This window comes from Prunus persica, chromosome G1 (assembly GCF_000346465.2).
Source record: "Prunus persica cultivar Lovell chromosome G1, Prunus_persica_NCBIv2, whole genome shotgun sequence".
Taxonomy (NCBI): Eukaryota; Viridiplantae; Streptophyta; class Magnoliopsida; order Rosales; family Rosaceae; genus Prunus; species Prunus persica.
Genome location: NC_034009.1, coordinates 10,990,927 through 11,017,679, shown reverse-complemented (window position 1 = coordinate 11,017,679; position 26,753 = coordinate 10,990,927). Strand labels below are relative to the sequence as shown.

Sequence of the window (26,753 nt, the reverse complement as noted above, 5' to 3'; positions counted from 1 at the left end):
TACGGGAAAATGCTAACGTACGCATCTTACCTCTGCTCTTCTTGTTACAGTGTCCCCAGACCTCCAGCTCACTTACTGAGAGACTAGAGAGTGAGAGAAAGAGATAACACCAAAACAAGCTCGTGATTCGTGGATTTTCTCTTGTTCGTTTTCCTTCACTTTCTCGGCTACCAAACAGAGGGTACTTACTTGCTCATATCTCCATAAAAAAATATACTTTTTTTAATTTTTTTTTTATTTTTCTGATTTTACTGGGTTTAAGAACTTGAATGGCTATAGATTCTCTCATACTCGAAGAATGTAGCTTGCTCTCTGAAATTTAGGAATTTTCTTTGATGTTTGTGCTTGTTTAGGAAAAGAAGAGGTTATTTCCTACTGTTGAAGGTCTTGTTTCCCCAACAAAAATGTTCGGTTTTTCTCGCAGACGCATGAAGCTTGGACGGTGACCTTTTCTTCTTATTCTGTTTTCTGCTTTATCTCCACTTTCTCCTCTCTTGCTTTTTTTTGTTTTTTTGGTTGAAAATTTTGAGCTATTTTTCCTTCAGTTTATACCTCTTAATCAGTGAATGTTGTGACATTTGAAAGTTTGATATAAATTTGTGATAAAAATAAAAATCAGTGTGTTTGTGTGGGCTCAGATTAAAAGTCCAGCTCTCAGACTCTGCTCAGGGAACTAGAAGCCCCATAAGACAACCGAAAAGAAATAACAGCTCAAATGTAAGGCATTTAGCTTTGTTTTGCATATAAGTTAATTTGGCCTCAGTCAGTCCTGCACTAAGCTTATTTGAAATTTCCAGAGTGAATGTGATGCGCCTGCAAGTAGTAATTCTGATGAGCTCGATCACCAGTGTTCGTCTGCTGCCCATGAGATTAGTAATTCCACAATGGGGAGCTCCGAGAATTGGATGGTGTTGTCAGTTTCTGGGGACAAGCCGACGCCCCGCTTCAATGTAAATTGTTATTGATACTTGGTCCTGTAATTGCTTCACATGGTGCATTGATTTAATTGATTTGTTTTGATGGTGTTGCTGAAAGTGAAAGCTTTGTGTTTAATGTTCCTGCATAGCATGCCGCAGCTGTAATTGGGAACAAGATGATAGTGGTTGGTGGTGAATCTGGGAATGAACTGCTAGATGATGTACAGGTAGGATAATGTTCCTTATGCCTCAAGGGAATTATTTAAACTTGGAGAAGCTATCTTTGGCTTTTATTTGATAATGAATTCAATGGGGACTCATGTTGCAAATCATTATGTTGAATATACAATAACAGCTGGTGTTTCCCATTGCTTCAGGTGCTTAATTTCGACAGTTTTACCTGGACCACAGCTTCGTCAAAGCTTTACTTGTCACCAAGCAGTCTACCATTAAAGATCCCTGCATGCAAGGGCCACAGACTGGTACAATAATATATTTGTACCAAATGTTGTGTCATGTTTGTTTTTCTTTTCCTCTGTTATGATGCTCCAGCGTATACTTTGCTATGTTAAATTGGATATATTGCCTGGTGAGACACATTGGATATCAAAACCCATGTAGATGAGGAATTTGGGGAGCTGGTTTCCTAGAAAGCTATGAACTTAAAATTTGAAAGAATACCAAGGAAAGAGTTACCATATCATAAATTGGAATCAATAACAATGTCTAGGTAAATCAGATTGGTTGATCTTTTGAAAGTTTTGTTCGTTCTTTCCCTTGTCTAGGTGTCTTGGGGAAAAAAGGCACTCCTTATTGGAGGAAAAACTGAACCTGGGAATGAAAAAATTTCAGGTTAAATTTCTGTCTTGAAGCTCACGAAATCATCACCCTTTTTTTTTAGCTTGTGCTTGTATGAAGTTGTCCAATTGTTCTTTCATTTTGCAGTTTGGGCATTTGACACAGAGACGGAATGCTGGTCTCATATGGAAGCTAAGGGCGATATACCGGTACTTCTTTTAACGAGTTAATTACACAAACATTTCTTGGGGTTTAGCATAATTTCGACTTAGGCCTTACGCTTATAACACGACTACTTGAGTTTTAATTATGGTTGCATATACACCCCGCCGTTAATCTACTGTGAGTAAAAAACTGACCTCAGTTTAATTATTTTCTTAAAATGCCAAATTTGACCTCAGTTGTATGTAGTTAATAATAGTAAAAAATCCATGAAAAACACCAAGACACCATAAACGCTACAATAACAGGAGCTATTTTTTAGGTGAAGATGCTAAAAGGACATGGCACCCACTTATTGAACCAATAAGTAATTACTACATTGTCTCTGTAACTTATTGTCTGCCTCAGCAACTTCGAATTAGTGACCTGATGATAATTTAACGGAGTGTGATAGTTTAATGCTAAGCAGTCCCACCCACATCTCATGCATGGCAGGTTGCTCGCACTGGTCACACTGTTGTCAGGGCAAGCTCTGTATTGATCCTATTTGGGGGTGAAGATGCTAAAAGGAGGAAGCTGAATGATCTGCATATGTTTGATCTGAAGTCCTTGACATGGCTACCTCTTCATTGCACGTGAGTCAGTTTTGCTATATTGTGTGAAATTCATTGTTCTAATGTTAACCTCTTTCCTTTTATGGAAACCCTTGTTGCAGGAACCTTTTAACTAAGATTCTTTGTCAACTTTTTAATTTCTTGATATGCGTGCAGAGGAACAGGACCATCTCCGAGGTCCAATCACGTGGCAGCTCTTTATGATGATAAGACTCTTTTTGTATTTGGAGGCACATCAAAATCCAGGACTTTGAGTGATCTGTATTCACTTGACTTTGAAACTGTGTGTGAATTCTCTCTCATTCTTATATCTTTTAAAATACTGGATTATGTGGCCAAACATTTCATCTCATTATGGATGAGAATTTGATGTTTATCTGTGACGTGCTGATGGACTTTTTCCACAGATGGTATGGTCAAGAATAAAGAAACGGGGTTACCATCCATCACCAAGAGGTGGTAGCTGTGGGGTCCTATGTGGAACCAAATGGTATATTGTTGGGGGCGGAAGCAGGAAAAAACGTATGCCTCATAATTGAAAGACATACTTGAACATTTTTACCTGTTTCTGTAACGTTGAGCTTTTACATATGATATGCATGATTGTTATGCTTCCTTAATGTCAGCTTTGAAACATTAAAAAAGGTTGCAACACATTCTATTGGCTTACTTATCCCCAAAAAAAAAAACAGATAAAAAATTTGTGAATTTGATATCCAAGCATATCCCTTAATGCAATTTTTTCTAATCTTTCCAGGACATGCGGAGACTCTGATCTTTGATATCTTGACATTTGAGTGGTCAGTGGCCATTGCATCACCTCCTTCTTCAATCACCGCCAATAAGGTGTGCAATGGTGATTTTTACCTTTGCCATAATTTTCATAGGTTTTGACGTTTTATTTTCCTTTAAAATACCATAGTTTTAGCAATGTTCTTCTTGTTTAACACATTTTTTAACTTATAAAACAAATACTCACTTTTATATGTAGTCTAAATAGATGTCATTTTCGAACACTACATGATGTCAGTAAAACTAGCTTATGGAATGCATGAATAAAATTGACACTGAGGCAGGGCAGGGACAAAGGTGGTTCCCTGCTTGTGCTTTGTCTAAAGGTTAGGATTCCCATCCCCGCCTTACATACATGGGGATAGGTAAGGTAAATGTACAATAAGAACAGAGTTACTGTAATAGCAAAACATATATTACAAGGGTTAAGTGGGGATGAGAGTCCTAGGATGGGTACTCTGTCCCTCATGTAAGGGCTATGGTCGATCCCCGCAAGTTCCAATTATGAAAATTTTCCATTCTTATGACAGCATGAACATAATTCTTTGGTTGTTACTTTATGCATTGTTCTTATGTTGCATTCTCAGGGTTTCAGCCTAGACCTTGTGCAGCACAAAGAAAAAGATTTTCTTGTTTCATTTGGTGGATGCAGAAAGGAGCCAACAAATCAGGTTTGTAGAAACTCATGTTTATAGTTTAGTTGATTTCTCATTAAACGTGCCTTATTCCCTCAAAAAATTTGTTGCAGGTCGAAGTACTGACCATAGAAAAGAATGAATCATCCATGAGTCGCCGATCTTTTCCCAGCAAAGTCCCTGGAACTTTGTTGCCTGAGAAACGCTCATCCACTGGCCTGGTTGGTCAACTAAATAATGGTTCTTCTCAGCGCTCAGTTAATTCAGTTACTAGACAAAATCTTGCATCTGCAATTGAACATCATGGTTCTGGAAGAAAATCTTTGTCAGAGTCCTTGCTTGTTGATCCAAATCCTGTTTCTGGTAATGTTTCACTTAGGAAACAATTCCATAATGACGAAGAATACAACACGACTGTTAAGGTGGTAAAGAGTTCTGAAGATGAAAGTTCTTTCTCGCAGGTCAGTTGCAGAAGTGTTTCTTAACTAACTACCATCTGACTTATGTTCCATCTCTATCACAAGTTAAGAATCGAGTGATAAGACAAAACTTATATGGTTTGAAGAAAGTTTTGAGTTCAGTTTTGCTTTGTGTTCCTTAGATTGCCCAAAGACTGTTGGGGGTTGCCTTACAAATCTGTTTCATTGTGCCCAGTCATTTTTAGTTGTAATTTAACCTGCTTCGATGATATACTGACTTAAATATTATATTCATTTCAGCCAACAGAAAAGAAAAACAGTCGATCTGATTCAGGAGTCCAGACTAACGTACTTGGAAATAGACTCTATTCGGAGGAGATGCTCTCTGGATATGAGTATGAAAATTCAAATCATCACAATCATGGAATTGGAAACCTTTCAGTTGATAACAATGATGCAATGTTCCTAGAAACTGATAGTAAACCAGGGGCCCTATCAGCTCCATCAAGTATTTACCACTATTATGAATCAAAGATGGCTACACAAATAAGAAAGAATGGAATTTTAGAAGGGCAGTTGGCTGCTGCATTGACCAGCCGAGAAGCGGCTGAGAAAAATTTATCATCTGCCCTCAAGAGCAGACAGGAGATGGAGAGAAAATTGGCAGACACTGCAAAGGAGATGGAATTGCTCAAGGAAAAAGCTGCTGGTGTAGAGATAGCACAAGAAGAGGCTAACAACCTCTCAAATATTGTTCATTCTGACAATGTGAGGCTTGAGCACGATGTGGCTTTCCTCAAGGCAGTTTTGGATGATACTCAGAAGGTATTGTGAACATCACACTTTAATGTTCTCATTTAGTATCCAAGTTATCACTTATTACATTAACCAATTCAAATCAATTCTGGTGATTAAATATAAATGCAGGAGCTCCATTCAACTAGAGGAGTGCTTGCAGGAGAACGAGCAAGGGCATTCCAACTACAGGTATGGCTTTGAAAGGGGTGAAATTTCTGCTGAATGTTGCTTTACATTAAAACTCTTATAGCATCTTTTATGGCAGCTCTTCTTCAAAATAATTTACCTCGAAACTTTACAATGCATGTGCCATTTTACCAAAATCCATATATCATAGGTTTAGACGTTTAGTTCTTAATTTTGTTTTCCCCCTTTGATAACCTCATTTTACATATATCAGGAGTTGAATCCAATACATGGAACTTATAAAACCTTTTTATCCTTCACTTGTTAAAATTAGACTTGTTTTCTCCTCTCTGATTTGTTTTAAGCCGCCGTCACCATCCCTTCATGTTGCCATGCAGGTCGAAGTCTTTCATCTCAAACAAAGATTGCAATCTATGGAGAACCGAGCACCTACCCCACGGAAACCTTTCTAGTCTGTAGAAAACAAAGAGTTCAGAGTTTAGGGACGTCAATATCTAATGAAAGGCGAGCAGGGGACTGTGGAACAAATCACAACTGCACTCCAATGGCACAGGTCCAACCCATAGCAGAAGTCAAGCCGCCTCAATCTTTGCTTGGTTACGAGCCCAGTCACTCACCTCGAGAGCTTGTTGTGGGGAAATCCTACTTGTTCTACCATGTACATAAGTGTATCAACGAGTCACCTTAAACATGTATATTTCTTTTTTGGTCAAAAGCTTGAAACGAAAGCAGATATGCTACATTTTGTGAGCTTCTTCCACTTTCAGATGAGGAAAACGTTGATTCTGTGTCCAATGGCGACTGAGAAGCTAATTTCTGTGCACATTGTACCCTTTTTTGGCAGCGATACTTATGACCATTGGCTGCTAACCAATAAATCCTCATCTGTTAGCAATAACTATTTGATAGACGACACAATTTTATGTAAAGACGACATTGCACCGAGGCAGCCATATTAACCAAATTTGCAGGCACATTTAAATCCAAATATTGCAAGGGTGTGACAGGAATTCATTAAGGTACAAATAAAAAAAGAGGATTGCAAACTGAAAATATTTCTTGTAGGTTGAATTGGATGATTCAATCACGTTAATGTTGTTTCCATCTTGATAATATGGAGAAAAAGAATACTAAAACTTACAAGAACTATATAAAAACTACATAAATAAAAAGGCAGATGCAAAATGTCGATAACATGCGCTAATCATTCTTCATCTTGTACAAATTAGTTGTGAAGGGCTCCACTTTATACAAGTTGTAACATGAGATCACAAAGAAAATACACCATATGACACTAAATGATGTAACAAAATTTGCAAGGAAATGGAAATGACACAGGGTTGCCAACTTGCCACAATGAGGAGGATTTGCCTGTCATGAAGATTGTAACTCTGCAGCCACTGGTGAACCATACTCTTTCTTGCTCCCTATCTACGCAGCATGACCTTAGGCCACTCGTACCATATTAATACAAAAAATTCCGTTGGTTGCATGACGTGATACCGAGAAATATATCGGAAAAGAACGCATTTCTTAGGGGTGTCAACTTGCTTGCAGAACGGCAACCCCCAACTGGCATTCTTTGCAACTACAGTCTCTTCACAAAAGCTTTACAAAATACCTTTAGTTAGCTTAATTCACAGAAGCTCAGTCTCTTCTTGGTCTCCATCAGCATCGTCAACCTCATTTTCTTCATCTTCTTCAGGTGCATCGGGATCCACCCCCTAGAGAAATAACAACTTTTAAAATTGACCTTGCTGAATTGCATCACCATTATTGAATATTTTGGAATTAAGAACATCATTAAAATATAATACAATAATTGGATTTGTGGATTTAAAATGATGTATTTAGTTTAATTTGTTTGCACCAAATGTTGAAAGTACATTAATAAAACAGAATTTTGATACTTTTGTCAATTGTAACAGATTGGAATGAAAAAAAAATTGTACTCTTCTTCTATACAAAACAAGATAATTTATTTTTAAAAAAGAAAAAACCTTTTTAGTTGAGTGATTTAAAGAGTGAATTTGAAATGAAATCATTTTCTTGAGTATTTGAATCCACTACACCACAAATACTGAAACTTGTGGATTTTTCAACCCAAAAAAAAAAAAGATTACTTCTGAAGTTTCATCAAACAATTTACACTAAACATTCAATCATCCATTTTAAGCAGTATAAACAGGACAAACCTTCATCTGCTTCTCTAAGCGCTCTAAACCTTTTTTGGCAGCTTCATTCTGTCGGTTTATCCTGCAATGCATGTCAGGAAATAAAATTTTGAGCACATTTTAGTCATTTTATGATCATACCAGGGCAGCATATTCCAACGTCATTCAGGGTGTATTAAAGCACTCTATAGTGAATGACCATATTTTACAGCAGGCATATGATCAAAAGTCTGTTGTTTCAAGAAAACTAACTTATAATCCCATGTCATCCATACTTGGCTTTTAACTTCTTTTATGACCTTAATTATATTCAGGCCGTTCACCTTAATATGCTATTTATGGAGCAACTGAATTTCCACAGCATACCCAAACACACCCTAGCAAAAGCTCCGTGAGAATGTAGATTTTAATTCCTAACACTAACAGTGAAAAAGTTATTCAGGACATAAAATATAACTGTTAACCTCAATGCATCTTCATAATGTGACAATGCCTCTTGGAGCATATTTGTTGCGGCAAATACTTGAGCTAGTTTAACATGCAGAGAGTCATCAGCCCAGTCCTTAAGATATCGTTCTAGCAGAGACACAGCATCCCCGTTGCGGCCTTCAATAACATGTAGCTCAGCCAGAGCTAATGCAGCTCCAAGGTAACCAGGTTCCAGCCTAAGGGCTGACTCATAGAACTTTTTTGCCTATTTCAAGATTAGTTGAGTGCATAAGGAGGAAAACTTGATTTCTGAACTCATGCTGAAATGATTTAATTACGGGCTTACCTTCTCCCTACCACTAGAATTACTTGCATGTACATCCCCTACTAATTTTAGAGCCTTCGCAGATTGAGGCATAGCCTTCATAGCTTCCCTGGAAGCATATAAAGCCTCTTTGATTTTAGAGAGAGCTAAATAGGAATGAACCAAACCTGAAATCATAATTGAGTTACTGATCATTAGCTTCTGCAATTACTTCACATATTTCTCTCTTTACAAAATGCTTGGATGAAACAAAAATAAGTCAATGACAGACATAAGAAGCGTGTCGTGCAAGTGAGTATTTTCCTTTACAAGTCCCACCTTGATATGAACGAATATCAGGTCTCAACTCTTGAGCTGCCCTGAAGGCAACTACAGCAGCTTCTGCTCGCTTCATTGATAATAATAGGTTACCCTGACAGGTTGAAAGAATTTTTTTATATCATTTGAGAATAGGGCAAGAAGAAAGATACTGAGATATTTATAAACACAGATGCTCCAGGCTATCAAATATAAGATCATATCAATACCTTCATTATATAACCCGTTATGTGTCTCTCATCAATTCGTATACTCTGATGCAAATAAATAAGGAACTTATGAGATGAATAATTGAAAAAAACACCAAGCTTACACTATTTTAATTAACAGACCTTCTCGGCATAGGACAAAGAGCCTCTCTCATCTTTCCTTTCCCAAAGTACAGATAAGGCCACAAAAACTTCTGGCCTTGTAGAATCACTTATCAGCAAATCATGCACTAATTTGTTTAGCTTTGAAAAATCAGACTTTGTTTTTAGAAGCATTGCATACTCATCCATATATGTTACAACATATGGATCAATAGATCGAGCCTGCAAACAACATAAACTTGAAAGTATGAGTTCATATTTACATGACATGCATTCATAGGGTGTATGTGCAACTGTGCTTGCGTGTGTGGGAGTGTGTTTGTGTGTGTGTGTGTGTGTGTGTGTGTGTGTGTGTGAGAGAGAGAGAGAGAGAGAGAGAGAGAGAGAGAGAGAGAGGGGTCTATGAACACTTGAATTACCATAATAACTCAAAAATGAATTACCTTTTCAAAATTCATTATAGCCTCGTCATTTTTCCCAATAATAGCTTCAACCTTCACATGTAATTATATATACAAAAGCAGAAATTAAAAAGCTATCTCGTTAGAAACAACATAGTATAATTATAATTTAAGATCTCATATATCAAAATTTAACCCAAGCAATTAGAATAAAAAGTACCCTTTGCAATCATTCAATGAAATTTGTTGAATTCTTCATAGGGCCAAAAGTCAGTATTTCAGAAATAATTAAAACAATGATGTAACTACATTTCCGAAAGTAAGTTATGCTCACAGGTAATTTGCATAAAGGATAAAACTATAATTATCAGGGTTGAGCATTTGGTGGGTGGTAATAGTGCCCACTCATTTTTGTTTTTTGTCAAATTATACCTAATTGAGAGTAGCTGCAAAGGATTGAGAACTTAAAAGAAGCAAACACACAACCCAGAAACTCTCGTAAAAAAAACCTAGAAATTCATGGTCCATATAAATGAGAGATCGTTGTCAGAAGCCTACTCCTCCCATCAAGATAACTTCATTCAGAAATCAGTGCATGCATATATTTTCTGCTTATCAAGCAAAACCAGTAGACAACAAAATACCATTCTTAGCATAGAACTGATTGTATGTGATCTATTTAGGTTTTTTTCTGCTTATCAAGCAAAACCAGTAGACAACAAAATACCATTCTTAGCATAGAAAAAAACCTAAATAGATCACATACAATCAGTTCTAACCTTTGCAACTTCAAGTAACAGGTGTAAATTATTAGGGAAACGTTGTAAAAGATCCGTAAAGAGTTCCAGACCACCTGCAACACCAAAAATAAATAAATATAAACTGTAAAAAGTTGTGGACATTAATCATCAGTTATTACTCAAACAAATAATGCAAGTAGAAGTTCCCCTAAATACTCCACGAAACTATATCTAGGAATGGGAAAGGATATGAAAACTTTCTATTTCCATATAGGAACATCGTACAACACGATATCAACAGTAATAATCCCCAGTTTTATCCATGCAAAATCCCCAACATTACAGAAGAAAATATTCCTTTTACCTTTGTAATCATTCGAAGCAATGCAACACTGGGCCTCAACATAGCGCTGCACAAAGAAAAACAAATGTAAAAACAATTTTGTTGGAGTAACAGGGTTTCCTCCTCCACCAAAATTTTGTCATGAATCAGTGCTATGATAACTATGCCTAAAGAAAGCTCCTTCCAGTATATGTCCATCCAAACAAACTTAAAAAATTTGTCAGGAAGAGTGGGGCAGTTCATGTGGATATGAATCCATCTAAACATGCTCAGCATAAAAGAGGAAAAATTGTCCAACGTGTTAGCTAATAATAAATGACCGCTGCTTCCTCATTTGTTACTTACATGTAGCCAGCGACTTGAGTCAAAGTGATCAAATGGAGCCCTCCCGCTTCTACTTGGAGTCTGAAATTGAAAGCCAAGAAACGGAATTGAAAAAAACATTGGCATTGGACATTCTAAAAAGAATTCCTATTTTATTATAAAAGTCAATCATATTTTGTAATCAAAATTGAGTCTTGAGCTCCAACATTCAACTTATCCAAATAACATTTAGAGGAGCTCTATACATGTAATCAGAGAACTATGGATTGATAAGTTATATGTCGCATATGAACACTGCAACCTTTTTTTTTTCCTTTTTCTACAGATAGCATAAGACAAATACAGCTTCACTATGACAAGCTTTACAGGACATCCAAGATATAAAGAACTTAACACGACACCAGACATGCTAAAATGATTTGATCAGCTAAATTTAAATGGCTTCATGCTTCACAAAAAAACCTGAGGAATCAAGGAAATAATGTCTTTGGCAGCAACTCCAAGTTCTGCTAAAGCTACAATAGCCTCAATGACATAAGGGCAATGCCTGTCAAAAGCACCAAAAATGAAGCAGCGTGAATATAAAAGATAATATATTAATTCTATACAGATTTCTAGCAAACCAAAAAAGCATTAACACAATTGTACACATAGATGAACAAGGATGCAACAGGAAAGCTAGAATTCACATGATAACAATAATCTCTGTGAGAGTATAGTCCAGCCATACTTAAGTAGGGAAGGAAATCCAAGATTTTTACATTCAATAGTAATATCTTGGTCATTAACTTTTAAAAAGTAATTTTCAGTGATATCCTTCTTTAATTACATAGGACGCTCTCAGAAAAAGTCAAGCATATCAGAGGGGATTTAAAGGGTGTGCAAGCCATAGATATTCACCAAAACAGAACACCTATAAATCATGCAATGGAGAGAGAGAGAGAGAGAGAGAGAGAGGTTAGGGTACAGTGAATTCTGAATCTTTGACCTCGACCATCACCCTGTAATTACTTCAATTACAGTATCCAAGTCTTAAAAATAATAATGCTAAGGAAGAATCTAATACTGCCTACTCCAGATAAACATAGAACTCAGTAATTCTTGTGATTCAGAGTATTAGTGCAGCATAGAGATCACACGGAAAGCGTGTTCGGAAGCTAGTATTTCTAGAATTTTATGCCAAGATCATATGAGCTTATAAAAGATACAAGTAAAAGAGAATCTCAAGATATCTACATTTCTTAAAATACAAACTGAGTTGAAAGATGATATGCACAATTTGATTGACAAACCTTAGACATTCTTTGAAACAAGAAACAGCAGCACGGTTCTGTCTAGAGTACCGATAAAGCTTTCCCATCAACAGATTCATCTGCAAGTTTCTCACTTTGCTTGGAATGTTGTCCATCTGCAAAGTTTTAAAAGTGCATTAGACCCCAAAGTGAATGTGCTAGAAGTGCCATATGAAATATAAGTACATATAGATATAGATAAACCATAGGTAGAACTTATCCTTGCAAAACCGGCTTACAAGGAAAGAGCCATGTGTTTATATATGACATATTCCAAAAGGTACCCCGTCAATGTGGGACTATGCTAACAGGTTATATATTTAGGAGAAATAAATAGAAAACAGATAAAACAAAAGACAAGGAAGCAATCCCTGATTAAAACCAACAAAATTTACATTGGAACTATCAAGATTCTCGTACTCAGACCTGAATAGTTTACACAAATTATAGTAGGATTTGCCTTGCCCATAAACATTAGTGCATGTGTGTCAGTACCTCAGAAAGGGCTGGTCCATTCTCACCAAGCGAAAAATGACAGGATGCAATTTTGAACTTCACCTGTCATGTAAGAAGGGGACTTTGTATAAATAGCGCCAAACAGAAAAGAAACACCATTCTCCTCTGAAAAAGCTCAACATAGAAAATAACTATTTGGCGAATGAAATCAGCCTACCTCATTCTCATTAATTCCTGAAATGTTAAAAAAATTTGGAGAAGAGGACCTGTTTGATGACAATGAACTTCTGGTAGATGTTGCACTTGTTTTGGAAATCATCTTGCAAAATTGCAATGCTTGCTTGTACGTATGCTGTCAGCGAACAAGAAAAATGAATTATATAATCTTTCAAAATATAAAATGTAACAGCATAATTAGCTAAAGAAACAAATCCCAAGTTGGTTGCATACGGTTCTTACTATGAGTATAACTACCAAATGGACTTTTCCACCTAATGGCTTTAGCTCACTTACTTTACAGTTAGTCATCAGTAGAATCAGTACTTGCAAAAAAGGACCACTTTTTTTTTTTTGGTTCTATAAAAAGGGTCTTTTGCTTTGTGAAAGTTCACTAATTTGTATATTACAATATAAAATTAGTGAAAAATGTGGGTGTTTATCTTACAATTGCTCTGCGATACTCCCTCTCGCGAAACAATGAATCTCCAAGAAGCACCTGTACGAAAAAAAATTAGAGAAATTTAACGAGAGAGAGAGAGAGAGAGAGAGAGAGAGAGAGAAGGCCATGGATGGGAGTTGAAGATTCTGACCAAGCTTTCAGCTTTAAGGTGTGGGTTTACTTCGGCATTAGCAGCTGGTGAAGAAACAAGAAAACAACCCTACCCAATTCCCAAACACACACAACATTTCAATCACAACGAAAATTTAAGGAAAAAAAGAAGAAGAAAATTTGAAATAGGAGGGGGGAGAAGAACGATTACGAGCATCTGAGCTGAGTTGTAGAGACCATGCTCCATTAGAGTAGCGATTTGATCCTTTGGGACGTCCATTTCTGCGAGTGACTGAGTGAAAGCTTTGCTTCTGTCACTGAAATTTTTTGAACCGATTGGCGTCAGTGTTTGGAAGCAGACCCAAAACCCGCTCTTCGTCTCCTCTGTTAGTTGGGTATATAAATCAAGGGCGTGCTTGGTGATCGAAATAGATTTGTAATAATTCTTCATTTCTCCAAAATGTAAATCAATGTTTGTCAAAACGGCAATGATAATTATGTCGTTGCCTAGCAATTAGGCCAACACTTGGCAACTTGGTGTGAAATTACCTAAAGTCCCGTTTGGTTCACGAAATAGATTTAATGGGAAATCACTTCCTATGTAATTTTCCAATGGATGAGAAATGGAAGATTCATTTTCCACGTTTGGTGATGCTGGGAAAGTAACCGGAAGATATCACTTTATTTCTTTTCCCATATTTGTTTTGAGTATGAATGGAAAACAAAGTTTGTATAATTTTTCAATTGTACCCATATTAAATCAAATAAAAAAATACATTTAATGATATATTATAATTCTAAATTACTAATGGGGACAAAATGGTCATGAAAAATGTGTATTTAATGTTGGTTCATTTTTCCAAACTTTCCCATGATGAGGGAAAACAAAACTCAAATTGGGAGCGCTTCACTTTCCCCTTACTTCCCTATGAGCCAGACAATGGCTTTCCATGCTTGGACTCAAACACGACTTTCTTTTTCTTTTTATATAAGCAATATTCTATTTTAATTTAATCTAAACTAAAGAGAGGGAGATTTGAACTCAGGTGTCGAGTGGAGAGTATATCCACTCTAGCTAACTTGGCCAACTTTGATAAACTCAAATACGACTTGTTAACTTATCTTCTTAATAATATATAAAAAGTCAACCTCATTCGCACATCTAATATGTCATGTTTTGGCTAATTAGCTTTTGGTATAATGATAGTTGAAATTCTACATTCTCATTCATCAAAAGTAAAACAAAAAGGTTTATAATCTTATTGTGTTGTATTTCACTTGTTTTTCTCTTATTTTTGTCAACCAAATATGAAATAAAAAGGAAGAAGATGATATCAATTATAGCATAAATAAGTGTTGGGCACGTACACAAAAAATGTATATAAAAACATAAAGCATAAATAAAATGATTTTTTCTGAAAGGAAAGAAAAAAAACATGTCTTATTTTTTGGTTGAAATACAAGTAATAATCTAATTTAGGGAAGGAGGATTCGAACTTGGGTGTAAGGAAGCAAGTTCATTATCTTGGCCAATTTATGTAAACCCAAATCCAGCTCTAAGAGCTGTTCCAGTGAACCCACTTTCCATTCCATTTGTGGAAATTTGATGATCTATAAATCATCCTTAACGAACGATCGGCCCCAGACGGCAGATAATGCTATACAGGCATCGACTAATTCATCCAAAGTGCAGCTCTGTTTAGCCAGCAAGCATAGGAAAGAAACCCCCTGGTGGGTAAACCAATTCTATGGCCAAAGATCTGTCCAAAAATAGTTTCCAAATGGCCTGTCTAGCCCGAGTAGGCTGTGGGTTCCACGGGATTGGGCTGGCTAGATGGCAAGGCGAGCCCGAGCTCCAGCCCGAGTTTTCGGTGACGTCATCGCTAACGCCAGGCTAGTGTCAACCCTCAAGTTCAAAATTTGTTTACCGTTGGTGGGTGCGCGCGCCTCAGTTTCCTCCAACGGCTAGCAGCCACATGGCATCTTCTGGGTGCTCCAATCGCTTTTTGTCCTCCAATCCACGACAGCCTTTTTTTCTTTTTTCTTTTTTCTTTTTTTTTTTTTGCAATAAAATTATGAAAAAAATTCTAAATTTTTTTAAAAAAATACCCAAAAATTAATGAATTCTTTTCTATAAATACCAACCAATACTCTTCACTTTTAACACCAAATCCTTATATATTTTCTTATCCTTCAACTATTATTCACTTTCTACTCAATATTTTATTCACTTTCAAATTTTATTTGTCTTTATCATCTTACGGCTTCTTCTATCGAAACCGGAAGGGCATGGAGTATCATGAAAGATGTTTTGTTGTGTGAGTGTTGGGTCCAAATTAGTCATTGTCCCGTCACGGACAATAAGATGAAATTCTGTCATATGTGAAGAAAAATTCATACCGAATTTTGTGAATGGAGAGATGCCTTGGCAAAAGCAAGGGACAACCATAGAAGCGAGGAAAATCTTAGCAATGAGGTATAATATTTGCAATTTTTATTTTATTAATTTTAATGTCCTCTTTTTTTGTTTTTAAATGTTTCTTGCATTTTCAATATTTTGTTAATATTTCTTGCATTTCTAATATTTTTTTAAATGTTTCTTGCATTTCCAATATTTTCTTAATATGTCTTGCATTTTCAATATTTTGTTAATATTTCTTGCATTTACAATATTTTGTTAATATTTCTTGCATTTCCAATATTTTTTAAATGCTTCTTGCATTTCCAATATTTTGTTAATATGTCTTGCATTTTCAATATTTTGTTAATATTTCTTGCACTTACAATATTTTGTTAATATTTCTTGCATTTACAATATTTTGTTAATATTTCTTGCATTTCCACTATTTTTTTAAATGTTTCTTGCATTTCCAATATTTGTTAATGTTTCTTGCATTTTCAATATTTTTTTTAAAAATAGATTATGCAAGCACAAATGTGGTTTGGTGCTATTGGGCAAGGCAAGAAAACTTTCAACCATGACTAATGTTGGGAGATGGTGAAGAATTGTTCAAGATTCTGAATTATTCCAACGGGTCCGACCGTTGTGTTGAACGAGACGCCACTCCATGATTCACCAGCATCGGATTCACCTTTGGATTTCCCGATGAGTGAAGACTTACCCATCCAAAAGCAACCGAGGCCTATTGGGAGAAAGGCGGTGAAGGCGAAGAGAGGGAGTAATTCTACCACTAATACATCTAAATTTTTGGAGGAAATTGCAAGGCACAACACCATGAGAATTGAAATAGACATGAAAACCCAAGAAGACAAAAGTGCAATTCATGTAGAATATGCAAAAGAAAGGGAGTATCTACTAAAAAAAAAAAGGATTATGTACGCAAAGAAAACATTGACAAAAAGGATCAGGAAACCATGGCCATGGATACAAGCCATATGTCCCCTGAAACAAAACAATTTTGGAAGCTAGAACGAAGGGATGTTATGAGAAGAAGATTTTTCCATGACGATGGACCTAGCAACATGGATTGGTTAAATGATCAAAACCATTAAGTTAGTTTGCTTGCCTTTTATTTCATTGTATTTTAATGTTTTGTTTTAAAAATTAGTTGTAATTCATGTATTTTATTTAATTAGTAGTAATTCTTAATTACTTGTATTCGTTTTCTTTGAGTGAATAAAGAAAGCATTCAATAAAATACCCTTTTTATTCAAAACATTCCATACATAAATAAAAACCCCACAACGAAAGCATAACTAAAAAACAAACCACAACCAAAGCATTAAAAAAAAAAAAAAACCACAACCAAAGCATAACTAAAAATAAAACGTAACCTAAGCATAATAAATTTAAAAAACATCTTCACTTTACTTCATTCATCGTCATTGGCTTTCACCGCCCATAAATGCTCCATCAAGTCAACTTGACGTCATTCATGAATATAAGACGATTGCATCTCCGTATATCGATCAATTATACGGGTTATGAAACGACCGTCCTTAATCAACTGTTCATGCTTCAATGGTTCTCCATTTGGCCCCATGAGTTTTTCATAAATTCTTGTCAAGACCGTGTTCATGGGATCCGATTCGTACACGTCTACAGCATTGTAATCATACTCATCCTCCACAATCATGTTATGGAGGATGATGCATGTCATCATTATGCTCCTCAACACCTCCTCATCAAATAGACGCGTCGCACCCCTAATAATAGCTCACCGGGCTTGGAGGATACCAAAGCACCTCTCCACATCGTTTCTGTAACCCTCTTGATAGGCAGCAAATAATTTTTGCTTCTCGGACCGGGGATGCGGAATTGATTTCACAAATGTGCTCCACCTCAGGTAGATGCCGTCTGCTAAATAATACCCATTCTGGTATATGGTATTGTTAATTGACCCAGCACGTTCAAGTTGTTTTGAGCTCTGGCAACTCCGAAGAAGGCATGCCAAACCCATGTATCAAATCTAGCAACGACTTCAAGGATGATACTTTTTTGCCTTTTCCTATTTCTATAATCTCCTTGCCAAGCAATTGGGCAATTCTTCCATTGCCAGTGCATGCAGTCGATGCTACCAATCGTTCCTAGAAATCCTCGAGCTTCGGTTTTTTGTAGAAGCCGTTGGAGGTACCTAGGCGTAGGTCTACGCAGGTAGTCCCTGGTGTACAGAGTTTCGACTGCATCACAAAATCTTACCAAGCTCTCCAAAGTAGTGGACTTCCTCATCCGGGCAATTTCATATACCTGATCAGCAGATGAACCATACGCTAACATTCGTATAACAGTTGTAAGCTTTTGCTCAAGAAGAAGTCCCAAAACCCCAGCAGCATCACACTTTTGAACAAAGTATTCATCATAATTGCAAATATCATGCATGACTTTATTGAACAAATGGGGTTGCATTCTATATCGCCTTCGAAAATCAACATCAGAGTACAGAGAAGTTGGGATAAAATAATCTTCCAAAATATTCTTACCCCGAAAATGCCTATGTCTGTCCACATTCAGGCCACGGCCGAGTTGTGAACCATAGCGGCGACCTTGGTTTTCTTCATCAAGCAAAGCCACTGCTATGACAACTTGTTGATCTAGTTCTCTCTGCACCCTTTTGCCTTTAGCACATCTACGCCTTCTTTCTTTAGTTTCTCGCTCTTGCCTCTCCAAGCATCTACTCATGTCTGATATTGAGAATGGAGTATGAATTCTAAAATCTGAGAAATGAAAATATAAAGAAGATCTGGTGTGAGAGGTATGAGCTGAGCCTCTGGTTTTATAGAAAAATTTAGGTAGATAGAGATGACACGTGGCGCGATTTTATAGGGTGAAAATTTTATTTGAATTTTGAAATTTATCTGAAATTTGAAACCGAAAATTTTATCTAATTATGATATATGAATTTTATAATAAATATTGACACGTACGAACACAAAAATCTTATCCAAAAATATTATTTTTTGCAAAGACGGCCACTATTCACGTGAATAGTAGTTCTCTAGCCCCCTCTTGCCATGGCAAAGGACAAATGGACAGCTTTAGCCACATCAGATGGACTTTGACCCCAAATCCAGCTCAGATCCACATCTAATTCCTCGGCCCAAATGGTTGTAAAAACGCGCGTACTTCGCCCTTGAATCTCTGTCTCTCTCTGTCTCTCTCTCTATGGAAGCGTCTCCAAGAAAACCATCGGAGAGAAGCAGGAGCCGCGAGAAGCTGGTGGGGAGGGTAATATGGCCGGCAACCCGAGGGCAAAATTGTCCAATATGCTTGGGAGCCCTGGAACCTCGCAGCGCAGCGGTGCTCACGTCGTGTAACCACGCCTACTGCGTCCGATGCATTCGAAAATGGAGCGGGTTGAGACGAAAATGCCCTCTCTGCAACGCCGACTTCGATTCTTGGTTCTCCTATATCAGCCTATCTTCTCGAAGCTTCCACAGAGAGATTTTGCCACCTCTGGATAACACTTCTAGTTCTAGAAGCTTCAGACTTCAACAAGAAGAGCATCCTTCAAGGTCTGATTTTCTAGATGTTTAGTTTTTGGTCGTCCGCTTTTGTTGAAATTGCGATTTTGAGCTCAATTTTTGCTCTTTTATAAATAATTAGGCATGTGAGAAATAGCGAACGGAGGCGATCAAGGCCTTTGCCATGGCGGCGATCGTTTGGACGGCCAGGATCAGTCACTCCTGATGTGATTGCCGAAAGGAAGCTTCAATGGCGTGTCAGGTAACTTTTCACCCTGATTTTATTGTTTGCTAATTTGGGCAATTGGAATTTTTAGTTTTTAGTTTTTTTATTTTATAAAAGCAGTGTATATGAAAGACGCTTGCAAGCTGTTCCTTCAGCTCCAAGAAGTCGTCTTCAAGTGGTTAGTGCATACCATTCCTCTCTCTTTGTTTGATTTAATATCCCAGTTGACTGATTAGTGAAGAAATGGTGGATTGAATTGTATTTTGCGTTTGAAATTTCAGAGTGTACCAATAAATGATGGTGTTAAAGAGAGAATTTTGCGAAGAATAGAACCATGGATTCGTAGGGAGCTGCAGGCTCTTCTCGGAGACCGAGATCCATCTATTATTGTTCATGTGGCCACCTCACTCTTCATTGCAAGCCTCGAAAACGAGGGTCATGTCCCTTCAGGACAGTGTGATGTTCGAGATGACTTCCTTGCACGGTTGCGCCCTTTTCTGCTTGATCGAACTGATATGTTTTGGCACGAGCTAAGGTAGTTTAATGACCTCAGAATGCTTATTCGTTTAATGCATTTGGGTTTGATGCTTATCCTACTTTAATTTATGGCTGTTTACTGTCATCTTTCGCTGGTTCCTCGCATCATCTAATATTTGTCAGTTAAGCTGAATTTGTAATTTTGTGTTGCTTTTGTTTACTTGTGAATAAAGTGAAGTTTACTCAGTTGCCTAAATGGAAAATGTATGTTGCCTTTATTCACTTTGTGGTTAGAAAAGTAGTTGCCCGTCATATTTGATTACAAGAGAGGAAAGAACCCGGGTTACGTGTGAACAGTTTTTGATTAAGAGAGTAAGCAACCTTAGGTGTGGAATCATTGTAAATGTTTATCACCAATTAATCAGGTAAGATGCGACATGCGTTAGTAGCACTGTAGTCTATGCTTCAACTCAAATTTTATTTCTCTAAAAATAGATGGCTCTGTAGAGGTGAAGAAAGCAAGTAATCTATATTTTCCATTTGTTGCTTTGCTTGTAAATGTTTTCTAACTGGAAACAATTGCCCTGCAGATGTTTTGCCAAGAGTTCATTTAACATGGAAACCTATGATGCAGTGGTTGAGTATAAAAGGCTCCGTCAAATGTAGAGAAGAAACTTCAGACTAATTTGTGACTTGCCTGTACGTAGGAAGATATGGTGGTCCCCTCAACGAGGAAGTTAGAGCGGCCAACTGCTTGCTTAAGTCATGTGATGCATTTGCCGGGTCATTAGAGAAGGTAACGAGTAAAGCTTAATGAGGGCTTTAATTTTTAACGGCAGCAAAATTTGAAGTTGCCTTTATGCCAAAAGCTAGTGGAAGGATTCAAGAAGCAGGGCCTGATTTCTTATTAGCTCACAATCTCATGTTAGCTGGAGTTGCTTGGTGGGTCATTATTGGTACAATGATTAGTGCTGCTTGCGCAAGACCAACGAGAAGATTACTCAAGGAGGTATTTGAGTTACATTACTTGGTCCTCAAATGCGTTATAAGATTAGCGAGATGCTGTTTCTGCATATGGGCAAGCTTGAAAAGGACCAGTTACAGGATTGGCATGTTTTGGGATATTCCACCCATTTCTTAGTTGTGAAAAAAGTCGGTCAATTACCACAGTTAAATTGTTGGGGAGAGAGAGAGAGAGAGAGTGAGCACTGCAATCAACAATCAGCTATATTATTATTTTACATTTCACATTGACTTACACAGTACTACAAGGATAGCTACAATTCGATGCAATTCATCTCGTTAACACAAGTAAAAAACCGAAAACCAAAAACCAAAAGAAAACAAAACCCTCTAAATTTGTTAGTAAAGAAACAAACTTTCAAGTCATCAAGTGTATTTACGATTCTTCTTCGGGTTCCTCCTCTTCTTGAAGAAGATTTTCTCTATTGTCATGCGCCCAGAAACCACGCACATCTATGAGCATGCTGGCTACAGTGCCACCTTGTTTGCAAGCTAGTAAATCAGCCAATGTTATCCGTAGTGGATCAGCTGGCTTAACCATGTCCCAGATTTCGTCCCTTACGTCCTCAATACACAATTCATAGTTTCCACCCTCGATCCATTTCTGATGTACATCCCTGTTTCATAAGTCCAAAAAATAAGATCTTTCAGCTGACACAACATGCTAAGGGATCAGTGCTAACTCATATCTGGAATTGCATACTATTTAATGCATTGAATGAACTACTTGGGGACCAGGATGAACTACTATAAAACATATATTTTTTGCTTCGCCCCTCTCCAAGGACAAATCTCTGATTTTGCCACTTGATTGAATGGCACTAAAGATCTTACAGGTTGTTAAGTATTCATGTCTCTGATAATCTGAGACTTGCAGATATTGCTAAGTACTGCAAGCAGGAAAATACTACAGAGATTTTCTGTAGGAAGATTGTATCAGGTAACATCCTAACTTTTGGATGCTCCTCTTCTTTACTTCCATATTTGGCTCTGCTTGATTGCTCAGAACATGATGAAAAGCTATCCTCACATTTTACAACGGCAGCCAAGCAAATCACAGAACAAAATCTAACATAAGTCCTACGAATGACAAAATAAAATTTTCTTTTCTTTAGGTTTCTTTTAAGTGGCCCCACAAACAAGTTAAAAGCAGAAGACAAAACTTACCTGAAAAGAGAGTGTATATCAGCTGTTGTAAGGTAACCCCTCCCGTTAAGATCAAGACATCGAAACAAATATGTTAACCCTTCTGGAGTGTCTTTGTTTTCTAAGGCCAGAACAAAGTCCAGATAACTATCAAAGTCCATCTCCCTTGAACTTGCACCCCCAACTTTTCCTCGTCGAACATGCTCATCAAACACTATTGAGGGCATATCAAATGCAAAGCATGAATAAACAGAACTAAAAAAGTAAATACAGTATGCATTATAACATTTAGACCGCTATTGATTTATGCATTATGCTATAGCTTTACGGTACCATGAGGAAATGTGTGACCTGAAGTAAGGTAAATCAGGTCGGGGCATCCTCAAATATAGATTCCATATTATTTCTTAGCATTTTTGGGTAAATGAATATGCACGTTGTACAAATAATGGATGTTTAAGTTTTTATGCATACCTCTTTCAATGATAATTTCAGTCAATGCCCCATCCGCATATTCTCGAAGCTCCTGCTTGCTCAATGTTCCATTGTTATCTTTATCAAGCAAAATGAAGATGTCTACAGAAAGCACAGGATTGCAATCAGCTATAGGAATTAGAGTTTTTTATTATAAAGTTTTCAGTTATAACCATCACATTTCAAGCTCGAGAGTGCCAGACATATATTGAGCATGGGACTTTAGCATTGGCAAACTCATGACTTGTAACGACTTGGATGAAGATATCTAGAACACAAATAACGACTTGGAGACTCAAGACCATGAAGAATAAATCAAAATAATATAATGCTTGTGTTACACTTGAATAGCAACACAAAGAGCTCACATACAGAAGCTAATCAATTAGACAACAGCAAATGAGGAACGAAAATGGAACCCAGAGACATGAAAACTACGCACCACATACGCGCTTGGCAGATGCCATAGAGAACCAGTTTTCAGCTTGCTCAGTGTCAGTGACTTCTTCCTCACTTTCCTATTATTGAATCAAAGTACAGAGCACATAGTAAGCAGAAGAGCAGAATTTATTGCAGTATATATACCTAATAAAGATGGTACAATTTGTAACATAGAATGTTTTGACAGATTCTTTCACAACCTACCTGGTGCAGTTCCATTAGTTCCTGGAGACAATTACTTAATAACACCTTTTTTATGCACGCTTTTCCTGTACGCAAAAACAAGGTGTAAATTTTTCTTAACTAAAGGAATAATTATCAAATGCAGTATCGCTGATTAATGTCAAACCTCGTCTATGAGGGTCGCAGAAGAAAAAGAACTTCTGCGCAGCTATGCGGCAATACATTTGAACAAAGCTTGCAGGCATGTCCCGTAATTGCGCCAGATTAGGTATAAGACCTCGTATATAGGCCTCCATTTCCTGAAGAAAAACAAGATCAATACAGTTATAGCCATAGATGGAGAAAAATAACACATTTTTTCTCCGTTAAACATCATACTGAAAGATAACGTAGCCACAGAAAAAGGCTCAATATTCTAATATAACCCTTAGATGCTCAAACTTTGCAATAAGTTCATACTTGAGGTTGAAGGAAACCATCAGAATCCTCATCAAGCTCGCTCATGTCAATTCTAGCTTGGGTAAGTGAAACCTGGAAGGTAAAAAATAGTAAGCAGCATTCCAGACTTTTATAATTCAGACTGCAAGAAAAAGCCAGGTGAATTAATGATCAATTAGACCCACCGTTCTCATCACATAAAGGTAAAAGGGCAGAATGGCAATTCTTCCTTGTTCGTCTTTCTCAAACTTCATGAAATTGGAAGGGCTGAAAAAGCGACGGCATTTGGGCCCTATCTGCTCTGTACATACAGAGGCAATGTGGCAAAAGTCTTCATAATTCATCTACAAAATGATAAATATGGGGACTTATTAGAATCAGTCAGATACCTAACAACTCAATTAAGAAGTTATTATGATTCAAAAGCCATAAACTGAAGCGCAGATGATAACATAATGGAAGTAGATGAGATGCCATAATACTACAATGTTAAACTTCTTTAAAGATTTTGATAAAACATTAATAACCATTTGTTTGAAACCCATATGAGATATTTACAACATATGAAAAAATCGAAAACAAGATTAAGATGGAAAACCAGACCTTTTCTGCACCAGTTGCATCATCAATCACACAATTTTCCCTTAAGCAAACCCACATAGCATCTAGATCATCAGCATTTAGCAAAAGATCTGATTGCTTCTGCAGAAACAACGGGGTAAATGCCACCAATAAAGCATAATGTTAGATACTTAGCCAATGTAATAAAACAACAATAAGGACGAAAATCCAGATGATTACCTTTAAAAACCGATATTTTGCCAGCCTCTGGACCCTGTGACTAATAGATCCATCTTCAGGTTTCTGAAAAAAGGGAAAAAGCTTTGAAAGTCATAAAGGACCTAGGAAAGAGCACATAACAAGAATGAAACCAAAATGAAATTTTTTTTTTTTTTTTTTTGAATTTTCTATGACACAAAAGTAATGCCTTCACACTCAAATTTCCAGGCATGAACAGAATCATTGAAATACAACAAAAATCCTACTACATGCCTTCTTATAGAAACTTGGTATTGTGCCAGCTTCAGCACTTTTTTGTTGCTTCTCTTTGAAAATATCAAGCAAGATTCTCTTTGTTTCAAGCTCTACACAAGAAAAAGACAAAATACATAAACACTTAGTTAAATCGTAAGCAGAAAATAAGGTATCAAGATGGATATGTGTGGATTACATATGTCTTGGCTTCATAAGTGCGTGTCTGAAATTACAAAATCCGTTTCTAATCCGAGCTTGCAGACACACACACACACACACACACACACACACACACACACACACACACACAGAGATGAACTCATAAAAGCATATTACAGGGGCCAAATATCTACTAAAAACTTGGGAAGGGACTCAAATGGTCTATGAACATGTGCCTCACACTTCACATTAAAAGACCAGAGAGAAAGAAAAACCAACCTGAACTCTTGAAATTGGCTAACACACAAATGAACTATTGGCTCAGTCTAGTGTATACCAAAATTCAACCATTAGCACAAATGAGCAACTGTGATAGCTTGACATCAGCCCCCACACTCATAAAAATTGAAGCTTGAAGGCTGTTTTCCTACTTATTTGTGTTGTTTTAATTATCTTATCTTACAAGTGTGATCACACTCGATTTATCAGTTCTAATCAAGGTTCCTAATTACTATGAAAACAGCTTAATAATGGTTCATTATCTCTAGAACAAAGGAAAAATTGAGAACAGTTAAATGCTCCAAAAAACAGAACCCAAATGCGTAAGACATTGTTCTATATCTATATCTATCCACACATATACACATACATACATGGAGCTCGGCATACCCAGAAAAACGATATTTGACAAAAGAGAAAGAACGAAAATTGGAATGAAAAGCATGGAAATGAGAGAGAGAAAAGTGTGAGGGAGAATACCCATGAGAGCTTCGGATCCGAGTCCGGTACCGGATCCGATGAAGCGGCGGAGGTTCCGAACCCACAACATGGACGAAGCAGGCGGGATCTTCCTCTGCGCGGCCTCATGGCCTTCGCCATCACTGGACCCACTGTACATTGCTGAACTCGGGCCAACTCAGAGTTCGCGTACGATTAGACTCGCTGAACAAAGCCCTAGCTAGGAGGAGCCAGGGACATATATAATTTGCAGAGTGAAAAAGATCTTAGCTTGAACCCGGATCTACCGAGGAAAGTGGCAACATCAGAGAAAAGCCTTTGTGTTATAAAAATAACTTGGAATATGTACGAATATTGAGCTGCACGTAAAGTAGATGGGACACAGCATTTAACGAGGTTTGGCTATGCCTACGTCCTCGGAGAGCAGCAGCAGTAACTTTTCACTATATAAAATAATATGGCTACAACTTTAGTGTTATAAAAATAACCTGTTACAACTCGTGCTGATAACGTGTTATAAAAATAACCTGGAATATGTACGAATATTGAGCTGCACGTAAAGTAGATGAGACACAGCATTTAACGAGTTTCGGCTATGCCTACGTCCTCGGAGAGCAGCAGCAGTAACTTTTCACTATATAAAATAATATGGCTACAACTTTAGTGTTTACAACATGTGTGGCTCACTGAATTTTCTCTCTGCTCTCTCTCTCTTCACTCATTCACCCTCTTTTTTCCTTCTCTTCCTCTTGTCTCTTTCCCCTTCACTTTTTTCTCTTCTTTGTTCTTTCCGTTTCCCTTTCTCTTCTTTTCTTTTTTCCCTTATTTCTTTCCTCTTTTCTCTTCTCTCTTTCCTCTCTTCTTTCTTTCCTCTTCTTTGTTTCTTTCCTCTTCTTTTTCCGTTTCTCCATTTCTCTTCTTTTCTTCTCATTCTTTTCACTTTGCAGGTTGCCTATTTATAGGCATTGATAAATGGCACCTGTGATGTTTCTATCCAATCATCTTCACTATTCACTATTCACCCGTGAATAAACTCATGCACCAAAGTCTACAAACAAATAGTAAGTGGGCTCCACTACTTTATATTTTACAACACTCCCCCTTGGAGACCACAAATAATATGTCAGTTGCTTCATCAGACTTTGCTTGGAGAAAACCTAGTAAGGTAGAGAACTGATGGAAGGAAGAAAGAAGAGTACAACAATCTGTATAGCATACTTCTGGATGCTCCCCCTGATTAATATCTTCCCCTGATGTCTTCATAACTATCTTTTGGAGTGAGAATCTTTCGGAGTGAGTGAATGATGTAGCCACCAACAATTCATAT

General features: G+C 37.1%; 4 protein-coding genes across 5 annotated transcripts; 2 read left to right on the top strand and 2 right to left on the bottom strand.

The window, feature by feature from the left end:
- Nucleotides 1-6,180, top strand: LOC18789379 (acyl-CoA-binding domain-containing protein 4). The gene is made up of 17 exons (XM_007222428.2): nt 1-181; nt 354-442; nt 639-717; nt 798-950; nt 1,067-1,144; nt 1,295-1,399; nt 1,703-1,769; nt 1,863-1,924; nt 2,373-2,512; nt 2,648-2,774; nt 2,899-3,013; nt 3,249-3,337; nt 3,871-3,954; nt 4,032-4,379; nt 4,638-5,162; nt 5,265-5,324; nt 5,660-6,180. Exons 2-17 carry the CDS (start codon nt 405-407, stop codon nt 5,732-5,734), a joined length of 2,145 nt encoding a protein of 714 aa, XP_007222490.2. The 5' UTR covers nt 1-181; nt 354-404; the 3' UTR covers nt 5,735-6,180.
- On the bottom strand, nt 6,345-13,591 carry LOC18793290 (anaphase-promoting complex subunit 7). Its single transcript, XM_007222848.2, has 18 exons — nt 13,376-13,591; nt 13,205-13,273; nt 13,060-13,110; nt 12,613-12,747; nt 12,435-12,497; nt 11,940-12,055; nt 11,110-11,194; nt 10,669-10,728; nt 10,345-10,390; nt 10,020-10,093; nt 9,283-9,333; nt 8,861-9,061; nt 8,738-8,782; nt 8,529-8,622; nt 8,232-8,377; nt 7,921-8,150; nt 7,478-7,538; nt 6,345-7,006 (listed from the first exon to the last, which is right to left on the bottom strand). The coding sequence occupies exons 1-18, from the start codon at nt 13,442-13,444 to the stop codon at nt 6,920-6,922; spliced, it is 1,683 nt and encodes a 560-aa protein (XP_007222910.1). The 5' UTR covers nt 13,445-13,591; the 3' UTR covers nt 6,345-6,919.
- Nucleotides 18,735-21,044, top strand: LOC18789295 (E3 ubiquitin-protein ligase Topors). Of its 2 annotated transcripts, none has more exons than XM_020554133.1 (5): nt 18,735-19,137; nt 19,229-19,348; nt 19,430-19,490; nt 19,594-19,847; nt 20,380-21,044. In XM_020554133.1, the coding sequence occupies exons 1-5, from the start codon at nt 18,788-18,790 to the stop codon at nt 20,453-20,455; spliced, it is 861 nt and encodes a 286-aa protein (XP_020409722.1). In that variant the 5' UTR covers nt 18,735-18,787; the 3' UTR covers nt 20,456-21,044. The 2 variants fall into 2 exon arrangements, with proteins under 2 accessions (XP_020409722.1, XP_007226943.2); XM_007226881.2 differs by having other exon boundaries at nt 18,737-19,137; nt 19,433-19,490.
- Nucleotides 20,999-25,738, bottom strand: LOC18789700 (probable serine/threonine-protein phosphatase 2A regulatory subunit B'' subunit TON2). Its single transcript, XM_007222758.2, has 12 exons — nt 25,448-25,738; nt 24,548-24,639; nt 24,296-24,358; nt 24,098-24,196; nt 23,680-23,838; nt 23,516-23,587; nt 23,223-23,355; nt 23,078-23,142; nt 22,875-22,950; nt 22,433-22,534; nt 21,980-22,172; nt 20,999-21,429 (listed from the first exon to the last, which is right to left on the bottom strand). The coding sequence occupies exons 1-12, from the start codon at nt 25,584-25,586 to the stop codon at nt 21,189-21,191; spliced, it is 1,434 nt and encodes a 477-aa protein (XP_007222820.1). The 5' UTR covers nt 25,587-25,738; the 3' UTR covers nt 20,999-21,188.